Source organism: Sorex fumeus, unplaced genomic scaffold (genome assembly GCF_029834395.1).
Source record: "Sorex fumeus unplaced genomic scaffold, SorFum_2.1 ptg000130l, whole genome shotgun sequence".
Taxonomy (NCBI): Eukaryota; Metazoa; Chordata; class Mammalia; order Eulipotyphla; family Soricidae; genus Sorex; species Sorex fumeus.
The window spans coordinates 5,364,493-5,378,576 of NW_026606187.1; the positions used below are offsets into that span (position 1 = coordinate 5,364,493).

At 51.5% G+C, this 14,084-nt stretch overlaps 1 protein-coding gene across 1 annotated transcript in view; it reads left to right on the forward strand.

Moving 5' to 3' along the window:
* OTOA (otoancorin) overlaps nucleotides 1–14,084 on the forward strand; it is an 84,490-nt gene that overhangs the window by 30,058 nt on the left and 40,348 nt on the right. Inside the window, exons 9-13 of the mRNA XM_056138811.1 lie at nucleotides 2,621–2,721; nucleotides 5,230–5,369; nucleotides 8,676–8,799; nucleotides 10,924–11,139; nucleotides 13,243–13,410. Coding sequence (XP_055994786.1) covers nucleotides 2,621–2,721; nucleotides 5,230–5,369; nucleotides 8,676–8,799; nucleotides 10,924–11,139; nucleotides 13,243–13,410 — 749 coding nt within the window. The remainder of the gene's footprint in view (nucleotides 1–2,620; nucleotides 2,722–5,229; nucleotides 5,370–8,675; nucleotides 8,800–10,923; nucleotides 11,140–13,242; nucleotides 13,411–14,084) is intronic.

The window sequence follows — 14,084 nt, forward strand, 5'->3', positions numbered from 1 at the left end:
GGTTGGCAAAACCCTCCACAACATTGAAGCTAATGGTATCTTCAAAGATGTCACACCACTGGCCAAGCAAGTGAAAACTGAGATAGACAAATGGGACTATCTTAAACTAAGAAGCTTCTGCACCTCAAAAGAAACAGCGACCAAAATACATAGTCTACAGAATGGGAAAGGATATTCGCCCAATACCCATCCGACAAGGGGTTGATATCAAGGATATACAGAGTACTGGTTGAAATCCACAAGAAGAAAACATCCAACCCCATTTAAAAATGGGGCAACAAAATGAACAGAAACTTTCTCAAAGAAGAAATCTGAATGACAAAAAGGCACATGAGAATATGCTCTACATCATTAACCATCAGGGAGATGCAGATCAAAACAACAATGAGACAATCATCTCACACCAGAGAGACAGGCCTACATCCAAAAGAACAAAAGCAACCAGTGTTGGTTTGGGTGTGGTAAGAAAGGGACCCTCCTTCACTGCTGGTGGGAATGCAGACTGGTTCAGCCCTTTTGGAAAACAGTATGGACAATTCTCAAAAAATTAGAAATTGAGTTCCCATTTGACCCAGCAATACAACTCCTGGAAATATATCCCAGGGAGGCAAAAAAGTACAGTCAAAGTAACATCTGCACTTGTTTGTTCATTGCAGCACTGTTTACAATAGCCAGAATCTGGAAAAAATCTGAGTGCCTGAGAACAGATGACTGGTTAAAGAAACTTTGGTACATCTACACAATTGAGTAATATGTAGCTGTTAGAAAAGATGAAGTCATGAAATTTACATACAAGTAGTACTACATGGAAAGTATCATGCTAAGCGAATTGAGTCAGAAAGAGAGGGACAGACATAGAAAGATTGCATTCATCTGGGGAACAAAAAGTAACAAAATAGGAGACTAACACCCAAGAATAACCGAGATTAGTACCAGGAATTTTGCTCCATGGCTTGGAGACCAGTCACACATGATAGGGGAAAAGGCAGCTCAGATAGAAAAGGGAGCACCAAATAAAGGGTGTTGGGAGGATTCTTCCAAGATGGGAGATGCATGCTGAAAGTAGACTATAGACTTAACATGATTGCCACTCAATGCCTCTTTTGCAAACCACAGCACCTAAAAGGAGAGAGATAACAAAAGGGAACGCCCTGCCACAGAGGCAGGGTAGGATTGGGGGGATGCGGGGTTGGGAGGGATACTGGGATCATTGGTGGCGGAGAATGGGCACCGGTGGAGGGATGGGCACTTGATCATTGTATAACTGAAACCCAAGCACAAAAATTTGTAAGTCTGCAACTGTACCTCATGGTGTCTCAATAATAAAAATTAAAAAAAAAAGCAAACAAGTTAAGTTGGATTCTTGGCGAATTGGTTTTCCTTGCCCTCTGTTCTCTAACCATTTGGAATGACCCTTATTCTTTAAACAGTTCTTGTTGCAGTTAAGGTACTGTGTTTATAACATTGTTAATGAATATGGTATTGATGTATAGGGACTACACCTATCAGCATCAAAATGTGCATTAAACCTGTCTTAATGATTTTATATTACATCTAGCCATCCTCATCCTCCCTCCCTGCTCTATCAATCCCTACTGATGGTTGTTCTGAGTTTTGTAATCCAAAGTCAAGGGTTTGTCTCTTCTAAATGCCACTAAAGCAGTGTTACCATGTGTGAGAAGCTCTTGAACCAGAATGTGGGGCCCATGGAGGCCAATTCTAGCCTGGCGAAACTTGCACTTGTGTCCTGGACATGGGTCCACTAACATCCTGCTGACGGGGAGTTTTCAAAGTTTGCCAGAGGTGGTTCTCTGAGAATTCAGAGGAGTTAGACATGATATGACAAGAGAAGGCTTTAAGGAAGAGAAAACATTTGAGTTCAACTTTGAAGAAGGATTTAGAAGCAGAAAGGTTAGAGGTGGAGCCGGAGTAATAGTACAGAGGGTAGGGTATCTGCCTTGCATGTGGCTGACCCAGGGTTCAATCCCTAGTGTTTCATATGGTTCCCAGAGCAGGAATAATTCCCCAGAGCAGAGCCAGGAATAACCCCTGAGCATTGCCGGGTGTGACCAAAAGGAAAAAAAGAAAGTTTTAAAAAAGAAAGGTTAGATGAAACACATTCTAGCCCCAGTAAGTAAAGATTTGGGGAACATTTGGGACCCCCAGCAGGGTAGATGAGCAGTTCAGCTGGGCTCAGTATCGTCATGTTGTGTGAATCAGTGTGAATGAACATAATTATGGGAGGGAGTAATAAAGGATGATCAAACATTTAGAGTTGGGAGACCAACTAGTAAGGAACATTAATGAAGTGAGCTCAAAGCATAGCTAAATTTTATGGTCTACTATATTAAAAAATTTTGCATTTTCAATACATTTCCAGTGATATTGCTGCTGCTGCTACTGCTGCTGGGACTGACTCCCATCGAATCTCAGTGCCTGTAGGTGGGGATCCAAGGGGTCCTCTGAATAAGGCAGTGCCTGATGGTTGGGGAACCCGGAAAATGGCCCTTGACAGAAGTAATGATGAGTTCCGTAGGGCGTTCCTGTGCTCAAAGGTGCTTTTGATTGCCGCATGCCAAGGAAAAGTCTTTATTTGTTGACTGACTCCTTTGTTTTTCAGATGACTCTATTTCCTGGGTCAGTGCAGAAAGCTTATGGATTTTGGGTAGATACATGGTTCACCTTCCATTTGAAGAAATTAAGAAAATAAGTCCTATAGAAGTAAGTTGGAAAAGTTCATTTATCTGTCCTCATTATAAATACACGTGGCACTAAGATGTAGTCTTAATTTTACTTTTGTGAATTTGTTTTGTTTGGGGGCCACATCTGGCAAGGCTCTGGAGTTATTCCTGGATCTGCATTCAGGAACCACTTCTGGCAGTACTCAGGGGACCAGATGGGATGCTGGGGATCAAACCCAGGTTGGCTGCATGCAAAGCAAGTGCTTACCCACTGTTCCATTTCTCTGGCCCCTAAGATGTATACGTGTGTGTGTGTGTGTGTGTGTGTGTGTGTGTGTGTGTGTGTGTGTGTGTAGTGGAATATGAACCCCTAAGCTATACTTAACCTTCACATTCATATAGCCAATAAGAGGCACCGGAAATTGGTCACTCAACTTCAGCCCATACATCTTGTGTTTCTCAAGAAAATTCTCGAAAAAAGATCATAGCGGGTTGGTCATTGACCTGTGCTCTAGTGGTAGAGAGCAATAGCAAGAAAAAGCATGTGACCACCAAGATTGCGCTCTGATGTGCATGGAGTGTGATATAAGGAAAATGAGGGGTAAGAACCCCAAATCACATAAACCAAGGACAATGGCTATAGAGTTTCCAGACCTTTAGAGCCTGAACCCAGATGAAAAGCCACATTGATGAGTAGCACTGCTGGTCCTAGTCACTCCTGTTGACAGCACTTACTTATGAGCAGGATTAGATTTGGATGTTAGTATTTGAAGTAGAGAATACACATCTCTGAAGGCTCCTGACCGGAGGGTCTACCTGTCATTAACTTAAGGATACTGCAGCCCCTTGGATATCCTGGTCTGGAACATGGTGTTTATTTATTTGATTTTTAAAAATTAATTTTGGGGACCTCCCAAGCAGTGGTCATGAGGCCTAGTGGTCATTCCTACAACCCTTAGTCTAACTCTTTGGGCCTCAGCTGTGCAGACCTGGCAATATGGCATTGGAGGGCCCAGTGGTGCTGAGGTTATACACAGTCGTGCTCCAGGGGCCCTGAGGGGTCATGTATTGAACTTGGGTCCTCAACACGCAAGCCCTCCGGACCATCTTCCAGATCCTGTTCCCCCCACCTCGTTTTTATCCTGTGTACCCTGGCAGTAAGAGAAGCGTTCACATCCAGTAGCTTATTCAAGCAGCAGATAACCAACCATCTTTGACTTAGGATGCTGGGAATATTTCAAGTGTCTTCTTCATTTTATAAGCAGTGGACCTCCGTTTGACATTCCTGGTTAAGCAGTAGAGGTTCATTCAGAGGAATGTGGGTGGCTCATGGGGAATTTCTAAGATGGCAGCCATTTGCAAATTTTCTTTATTACCTGGGAATGCAGGGAAGAAATGGCAAGGTACAGGGTAGTCTGGTCAAGCTACCAATACCCAGAGGGTTTTTCCTTTATGGACAAAAAGTACAATTCATGAAATACGGCCTACTTTCTGAGCACAAAATGACTGTCATGGGTATGGAGTGATAGCATAGGGGGGAGGGTGTCTGCCTTGCACACAGCAGCCCGGGTTTTGTCCCGGACATCCCTTATGGTCCCCTAAGCACCACCAGGAGTAATCCTTGAGTATCACTAGGTCTGGATCAAAAATACAAAGGAACAAGAAACAAAAACTGGATGATTATGCTGAAAGCAGGGATTTCAATCCAGGGCAGGACACTGTTAGACATACAAGCAAGGTGGACAAACATAGAAAGAATCTGAATGTGTTCAACAAAGTTGAATAGATGTGTATCATCTGTGGGTGGATACACAGCTAAATGTTTATAAACATTAAATACGTGTCTTTTCTCACCTGAAAACCATTTATAAACTTCATCTCTGAAAAGAAACAACCGAAGTTGAACATTTGTGGATTGCTTCCTCTGACCTTCATATAACAAGTCTAGATATAAACAAGCTTTTATATACAAGACACCTATACCTCGGGCTGGAGCCATAGCACAGTGGGGAGGGTGTTTGCCTTGTGCGTGGCCGACCCGGGTTCGATTCCCAGCATGCTATATGGTCCCCTGAGCACCGCCAGGAATAATTCCTGAGTGTTAAGCCAGGAGTTACCCCTGTGCATCGCTGGGTGTGACCCAAGAAGTCAACCCCTCCCCGCAAGACACCTATACCTAAAGGCACTTTGAGAAATTCCACTGCTCAGATGTTAAAAAACAGCAATACTAGGGGCAGAGTGACGGCACAGTGGGGAGGGCACTTGCCTTGCACATGTCCCACATGGGTTTTGATCCCCAGCATCCCATATGGTTCTCTGAGCACCACGAAGAGTGATTCCTGAGTGCAGAGCCAGAAATAACCCCTGAGCGTCACCAGATGTGGGTCCCCCCACCAAACCAAAATGCAATCATTTAGGGAACAGTTGGGTAGAAAGGAGCCCTTGAAGGAAAGGAAGGACAAGGGAACTGGGCTTCTTCAGGTGCTCGGGACGGGGCTGCCAGGACCCCTTTGCTCTTCTTACTAGTCTTCCTGTCCCCGTCCACCAGATGGGGCTGTTCATCAGCTATGACAATGCCACCAAGCAGTTGGACACGGTCTATGACATCACCCCAGCCCTGGCCCGGGCGTTTCTGGAGAGGATCGACTCCTCCAGCTTTGACATGAGGAACACCTCCACCGTCCACCGGTAGGTGTGGGGGCTCTGGGCGCCCAGCTCTTCCCACGTGTCGGCTTCGCGCTAGCCCCTGCACTGCCTGACGCCTGGGTGGGAGTCCCCCATGCCTGGCCTTGAAGAACCCTAAGTCTCTGCATGCCATCGGAACTGTTCCCTAAAAACTCCATTTGGGGACTTCTGGTTGGGTAGGAGCCCACGACTACTTTTTATTTTTGGTTTCTGGTCTCACCCAGTGATGCTCAGGGGTTACTTCTGGCGATGCACTCAGGAATTACTCCTGGTGGTGCTTGGGGGACCACATGGGATGCTGGGGATCGAACCCTGGTTGGCTGCCAGCAAGGCAAATGCCCTACCTGCTTGCTATCACTCCAGCTCCAGAAACCCACAATTTCTGATCCCCGTGGGTCAGGCTTCATGGTCCCTTTACCTGGTCTAGAATAACTGCTCTGAGCCCAGAAACAGGATGTTCTTGACCCTCCTAGCTCTCTGCATCCCCAGCCAAATGCACAGATCCCAGGCTGCAAGCCCAGAGTTCAAACTAGCTGGTGAGGGGCCGGAGAGATAGCACAGTGGGTAGGGCACTTGCCTTGCATGCGGCTGACCCAGGTTCGATCCCTGGCACCTTGTATAGTTCCCCAAGCCAACCAGGAGTGATCCCTGAGCACAGAGCCAAGAGTCAGCTCTGAACACCGTTAGGTGTGGCCCCCAAACAAAACAACAACACAAAGAAAACCAGCTGGCGGTCCCTCATCTCTGTGAGCCCCTTGTGGGGACCCTGGGGAGAGAGCAGCTGTAGACTTTAGTATTTGTGACCCCCTCTCCCCAGAAGGCATTGCCTGCAGAGCAGGGCCAGGAGCTGTGTACCTGGTGACCCCCAGTAAGGGTTAGGAGGTCAGGGGCAGTGAGGGGCGAGTGGGGAGCACTCCCCCCATGTCTCAGGCCGGTCACATGACTTCATCCAATCTCATTGCCCAGTCATTGTTTTCGACTGAGTCCCTGATAACGGTTTCTGAAAGAACAATAGGGCGCTCCTTCCCCCCACCCATGGCCATGGCCCCCATTTTCCTGCACAGGGGAGGGGCCCAAGGACACAGAGCCTGGAGCCAGACTTCCAGGTTCCCTCGTGGCTCTACCCCATGCAGTAGGTTGCATGACCTTGGCAGTGGCCCTAGATCTCCGGCCTCTATGTCCCCATCTGTAAGATAACCGACTCAACTCACCCTGGTGTCGGGCTCCATCCAGCCCAGCACACATAGGGAGCACTGGTGATTTCGCAGGGACCTGGGGTCTCCTGAGCACCATGCAGGAGTACCCCCCCACACACACACCAGAAGATCTTAGTGATCACGTGATTATTAATCCGCAGCCTTCACTTTCGCTCCAACCTTTCTCATCAGACAGACGGACAGACAGACAGAGCCTTCCCCAGCTTCTCCACTTCCTCTCCTGTGGGTGGGAGGGTGTCAGTGTCGCTCTTAGTGGGTAGGACCAGGCCGTGCAGGGGTGGGGTACACGGGCACCCACAGAGCATCCATCAGGAGCCAGCCAGACGCCTGCCTCTCCGAGGTGCATCTCACCTTGCTCCTTGGCCCTCCACGTGTTCCTTCATTCATCACGTTTTGTTTTGTTTGGGGGCCACACCCAGTGACGCTCATGGCGTTCTCCTGGCTCTGCACTCAGAAATTACTCCTGGGGCTGCTTGGGGAACTATACAGGGTGCTGGGGATCGAACCCAGGTCAGCTGCGTGCAAGGCAAACGCCCTCCCCGCTGTCCTTCCCCCATTCAGCACATTTCTTGTGAGGCGTGAGGACGAGCAAAGCTAGCTGCCCCTCGAGCAGCAGGGACAGTAGTTCAGAGCGTGCACTGCACAAGCACAACCAAAACTGCGCAGAGAGCTCACTTTGTTGGCACGGGCTACAGCTCCAACTGGCTGCATCTGCATCTTCGCCCTGGGGGTAGCACTCCCCACCAAAGGAGGCGACAGGTCCCCTCCGGCCCCAGCTGACTGGCCAGCCTCTTGTCTTTGCTCCTAACCTTCCATGTGCTCCACATCAAGCCCATCAGCAGTGTGGACAGCCTGGTGGGGCCAGATCATGGCCTCGGGGAGCTAGTGTATAGAACCCTTATCTGACTCTGGGTAGAAAACAAGGGGCCTGGGGGGCTGGAGCAATAGCACACCGACCCGGGTTCAATGCCCAGCATCCCATATGGTCCCCTGAGCACCGCCAGGAGTAATTCCTGAGTGCAGAGGCAGGAGGAACCCCTGAGCTGTCACCCAAAAGGCAAAAAAAAAAAAGATAAAAAAGAAAAGGAGGGGCCTCTATTCCCTGCCCCCCCCCCTTTACTCAGGCACCATGGTTTACACAGTTGCTCAAGATGCCTTTGTTCCGGCATTCAATGCTCCAACCCCGCCCCCTCCACCCCCCTCCACTGTCCCCTCCCTCACACTGTCTCCGTTTCCCACACCAGCTCCCAAGCAGCCCCATGGCGGGTCCACAATCACTTGCGTTGCTTGTCACCATTAACTGGCTGAGGGAATGCTCAAAAATGAATCAGGAAGAGAAGGTTCCTGAGAGTGGTGTCTCACCATGGGGACAGGAAGTCCTTGTCTGGGCGTTTACTGAGCCCTGGCTGCACCCGAGCCTTCCGTGCTGCCGCCGAGATGGGTTGGCTTCTCCATCACATTCCCAGCCACTCTGGTCTGCCCCTACTGGAATGGCAGTCTTTTTTTTCCTTTTTTTTTCTTTTTGGGTCACACCCGGCAATGCTCAGGGGTTCCTCCTGGCTCATGCACTCAGGAATTGCTCCTGGTGGTGCTCGGGGGACCATATGGGATGCTGGGAATCGAACCTGAGTCGGCTGCATGCAAGGCAAATGCCCTCCCCGCTGTGCTATTGCTCCAGCCCGATGTCAGTCTTGTAGAATGGGGAGATATGCAGAGAGTTCAGAATATCTAACTGGGCAGTCCTGCCGGAAGCACGGCTGTGGCTGTTGGGGTTTTCGTAGGGTGGAAACTTGGCCCGCCCCATCATGGGGAAGGGGTATCTGTGTGGACTCAGCCCCCTTCTTGCCACCCAGCGGGACAGATGGCACCTTTACATGGATCCAAAGGCAGGTTCCAACTCCATCACCTCGAGCAGCTCACATGAGTGCTCTGAGCCTCAGTTGGCTCTTCCATGAAATGGGTCTGCGGCACCTCCCTATCTCATAGGCATAGTGTGGGTTCCTCGGGAGGGCTGTGACCATGAACCGCTTGACTGACGGGGTGTGGTGTGGGGCCCCCTGCCCACATCACTTCCCTGCTTCCGTCCCTGCAGGCTGGGGTTGCTTGTGTGTTTCTACGATGACCTGGAGCTGCTGGATGCTGCCGTGGCCCACGTCCTCCTTCACCAGATGATCAAGTGCAGCCGCCTGAGGGGCTTCCAGGCCAGCGTGCAGAAGGTGCAGGCGGGTGCTGGGGCCCAGACCCCCTCTGCGGGTTCACTAGCCAGAGGAAGGTGGAGAACAACCTAGCCTGGATTCTGAGGGGCGGGGGAAGTAACGGCATAGGCGGTGACCTAGGATCTGGGAGCCCTCTGACGAGAGTCTTAATGGGGAGGGAAGAGGCCCAGGGCACAGACCTCACAGCAGCGGCCCGGGAGCTGGTCACAGGAGCCAGGGCACAGCCAGAAAACACACAAGGGGACGGAAGGAATGGCAGGAGTCCCTGATTCCTGGCTTAACTTCTTTGGTTTTTGTTGGGGGCCACATCCTGCAGTGCTCAGGCTTACTCCTGGCTCTGTGCTCAGGGATGGCTCCTGGCTCTGTGCTCAGAGATTACTCCTGGCTCTGTGCTCAGGGATTACTCCTGGCTCTGTGCTCAGGGATCGCTCCTGGCGGGGCTCGGGGGACCATGTGGGGTGCTGGGGATTTGGCCGTGCAAGGAAAGCGCCCTCCCCAGTGCCCTAAACCATTGGTCGCGACTCAGCGGCATCACTAAAGCTGGAGGGTCTGAGCATGCCTCTGGACCAACAGAAAAAAAATTCAAGACCAACCGCGTGCTCCTGGCAGCCCTCCCTGGCCTGTGTCCCATTTCTTGGTCGAAAGGGGTGGCGAGCGGAAGAGGTTTAAGGAGCTCTGACCTCGAGGTCTCTCTGGGGGCTGCAGGGGAGAAGGGGGCGGTGCTGACTTTGGAGACGCCCGGATGCCTGGGCAAGTTGCTTCTTTTGCTTCCCTCTGCTGCCCTCCAGTGGCCATTTCAGTGATGCCTTGCGCTTCTGGAAGGGACACTGTGTTCAGGACCAGGTGCTGCACCTCTCCCAGTGCTGGTCTGGTTTTACAGAGGCGAGTGCAGCACCCCCTCTGCTGGAAGCAGCTGGGAAATGCATTGCCCAGTACTTGCCTACTATCCTTCTAGGGGAGGTGGCCACAGGCCACAGAAAGGCCGACACATTCCGGGATAACTGTTAGAAGTAAAACGCAGAGAACTGCACTCCGCTTACAGACAACCACACAGAAATGACACACAAAGTACCCGCTTAAAGAGGCAGAAGAAGTCTTAGCATTTGCATTAATCCCGTTTATTTTTATTTATTTATTTATTTTTTGCTTTTTGAGGTCACAGCTGGTGATGCTCAGGGGTTACTCTTGGCTCTGCATTCATGAATTACTCCTGATGTGCACGGAGGGACCATGTAGGATGCCGGGAATCGAACCCTTGCAAGGCCATGCAAGGCAAATGCCCTCCCTATTGTACTATCACTCCAGGCTCTCTGGTTGTTTTTAGGAGGGAAGGTTTTCTGGAGGCTTTCATAAACTTGCTGGTCACAGTTGAGCATTATTTTTTTTACAGACTATAATGGAGCTGCCCACAAGCCCTGCATAGTTCATGAGAGAAAAACAACTTTGGGGCCAGAGCGATAGGGCAGCGGGTAGGGTGTTTGCCTTGCATGCAGCCAAACAAGGTTCGATCCCCAACACCCCATCTGGTCCTCAAGCCTTGCCAGGAATGACCCCTGAGCCCAGAGCAAAGAGTAAGCCCTGAGCACCAGCAAGTGTGGGCCTAAAACAAACAACCCAACCCAAGGGGCTGGAGCAATAGTACAGTGGGTAGGGTGTTTGCCTTGCATGTGGCTGACCTGGGTTTGATTCCCAGCATTCCATATGATCCCCAGAGCACTGCAGGAGTAATTCCTGAGTGCAGAGCCAGGAGTAACTCCTGTGCATTGCTGTGTGTGACCCCCCCCCAAAAAAAAAACCAAACTCAACCCAAACAGAAATAGAGCTGCCTTTGTGGATCTGGGCTTCAAGGTCACTAAGCAAAGCAGGTGCTAAGAGACTGCAGTGGAATTAGAGGTAAAACAGACAGCTTTCCTCCTCACACCTCAGCTTGATTTCAGAGTGAGCTGATGTGTAGTCGAGGCACAAAGTGAATTTGCTCCATGTGGAGGCTCAGGCCGGAGAAGCCATGTTCTCAGCGGACCGATTCAGAGCCTGGGTTGGGCCAGGCTTCCTTATACCCTGGACGGAGAGGAGGCCACTCTCCTATGTGTCCACCGCCCTCACTCCAGCTTGCTCCCCCTCTAGCTCAAAGCTGACCTCCTGGACGTTGCCACGGAGAACCAGACCCTCAACGAGACGCTGGGCTCCCTGTCGGATGCCGTGGTGGGCCTGAGCCATGCTCAGCTGGAGTCACTGTCCCCGGAGGCCGTGCATGCCGCCATCCCTACCCTCAACCAGGTCAACGGCTGGGCCAGGGGTCAGGTCGTCATTTTGTCTGCCAAGTACTTGGCCTATGAGAAGGTCAGTGGGGGGGGAGGGGGAGCTGTTTTGAATGTCCCAAAGGCTCTGCTTTACACACACACACACACACACACACACACACACACAGAGTTCTGTCCGTCCTCATTCATTCATTCATCATCCTGTTATTCATCGATTGCCTCGAGCAGGCCCCAGTAACGTCTCTTTCATCCTAGCCCTGCGATTATATTCAAGGCTCTTTAGGAGAATGAGACCCATCATTGTTACTGGTATTTGGCATATTGGGTACGCCACGGGGAGTTTGCCAGACTCTGCCCTGTGGGCAGGCTACATTCGATAGCCTGCAAGTTTGTCCAAAGTAGGAATGAGATAATAAGATGTCATAAAAGATGTCCTGATAAGATGTGTGGCCGCGCGGTTCCGGGGGCTGGATTTTATAGTCTCTGAGTCTTGGCCATTGATGGGATTACACGGCGCCAGGGGGCCAGGTGGTGGGTGTGACCCCCGCCTACTGGAATTTGGAGGATCTGGGTGGAGGATGCTCGACTCCAATTCGAGTAGGCTTGGAGATCTCGGCCCCGGAACCCGCGTGGCTTTGTCCCTCTGCCAGTACCTTCATGTGTGCGGAGAGTGGTCTCAGCATGGAGGTGGCTGGTCCTGGAGGCCTTCGGCTGCCGAGCCCTGGTCGGGGCGGGGAGGAAAGCTCAACCCGCTCCCCTCCTTCGAGCATCCTGTCCGTCCTAGTCACAGACAAAATAATGTTACTTTCCTGGTACCCAGCTCCTCCATCTGAGACCTAGAAAGATTTTTACTAAGAAGTCAAGGTCTAGAAGGTCTTGTCTGCCTTGTGAGCACTGAGGCTCTCTGTCCTACAGATGGTGATACAAGGACAGCCCCAACTCTACTTTTGGGGTGCCTCTGTGATGGTGCTCAGGGGCTATTCCTGGCCCTGTGCTCAGGACTGACCCCTGGTGGTTGTCCGGGGAACACCTGTGGTGTGGGAGATTTGACCCTGAGCAAATGAACCCCCTGAACTGTCTCTCCGGCCCCCACTGTCTTTCCTGTAGAGCCAAGGAAAGACCCTGAGTAGAAGGAAAGTCCTCACCACCTATATGCCAGCAGGGGGAGGAAGTCAAGAGCGAATCAGCGAACAGCACCCACTGCCTCTGCCCTGACGTGTCAGATCCTATCCAGAGATACTTCCTTTAACTCTGAGTTTCCACTAGGGCTGCCAGGACTGTGTAGGCAGCCACAGAGCCATCCTAAAGGGCGCTGGGTCGGTCTCTTCCCGCTGGTTGGCAAAGACCCAGAAACAGTGGATGTTAAAAACAAAACAAAAAACCCAGAAACTCAACCCATATGCTGCAGGGCTCAGGGATCACCCCTGGCTCTGTGCTCAGGGCTCACTCCAGGCTCTGTGCTCAGGGATCACTCCTGGCTCTGTGCTCAGGGATCACTCCAGGCTCTGTGCTCAGGGGTCACGCCTAGTGAGCTCTGGGGACCACATGTGATTCAACTGGATAGAGTGCGTGAAGCCTTGAGCTCTGTACTATCTTTTCAACCCCTGAACCCGGATTTTTTTTTTGGTGCTCAGGAATTACTCCTGGCTCTGTGCTCAGGAATTACTCCTGATGGTGCTCTGGGGGACCAAATAGGATGCTGACTATTGAATCTGGGTCGGCCTTGTGCAAGGCAAAAGCTTGCTGCCTGCAGTGCAATTGCTCCAGCTCTGAACCTGAATTTTAAAAGTTCCTCCCACTTAAAAATGTTGGGTTCAAAACGAACACCAGAACATAACCCCCCTCCACCCGCAACCCCATCCCCCAGTGGTTGTGTGTGACTGAGGATCTTGCTGTCTGTGCCAGGATAGCCTCGCCAAGTGGCCTCACAGTTTGTCTTTTCTGCCTGCTCTTTCCTGAGGGTAGGGGACAGCGAGGAAGGCTGGGGGTGGGGGGGGTGGGGGGGGGCTGGCTCCCTCACTGCTCAGTCTCCCCCTGCTGGAAGTGGGAGGCAGTGCAAGGGCACTGGCACCCTCTGCTGGGAGCCTGAGGGAGTGTTGGAGAGCACTGGCGCCCTCTGCTGGGAGCAGGAGGGAGTGTTGGAGAGTGTTGAGCAGAGCCTCAGCCAGCTGGACCTCCCCAGGTGCTGTCCTTCCACAACGTGAGTCAGCTGGGCATGCTGCTGCCCGGGGTGGGCACCCAGGCCCTCCACGCCATGGAGCACAGGGACCTCATGCAGCTGCTCTGGAGCACCAGCTCCCTGCACCTGTCTGCACTGTCCATGGTCCAGCAGCAGGGTGTCCTCAGCAAGGTGAGAGACAGTCCCTGAGTCTTGGCTCTGGGACTCAGGGAGGTGACCGATGAACCTGAGCTCCTGGGCCCACGTCACAGTTCCTCTAAGTGTCACATTGGAAGGCTTTCCTTAAAGGATTTATTTTTGTCTTTTTGGGTGTGTGTGTGGGGGGTCACACCTGATGATGCTCAGAGGTTACTCCTGGCTCTGCATTGAGGAATTTCTCCTGGCTGTCCTCAGGAGACCATATGGGAAGCCAGGGATTGAGTCTGGGTTGGTCACATGCAAGGAAATCACCCTACCTGCTATACTATCAACCCAGCCCCAAGGATCATTTTTGTTTTTTTGCTTTTTGGGTCACACCCGGCGATGTACAGGGGTTACCTCTTCCTGGCTCATGCACTCAGGAGTTACTCCTGGTGGTGCTTGGGGACCATATGGGATGGTGGGAATTGAACCCAGGTCGGCTGCATGCAAGGCAAATGCCCTACCCGCTGTGCTATTGCTCGAGTCTGTTTGTTTGATTTTGGCTTGGGGGCCATACCTGGTGATGCTCAGGGGTTCATCCTGGCTCTGCACACAGGAAGCATTCCTGCGGTGCTCGGGGGACCATATGGGATGCCAAGGATTGAACCCGGGTCGGCTACATGCAATACAAATGCCCTACTTGCTGTACTGTCACTCCAGGCTGG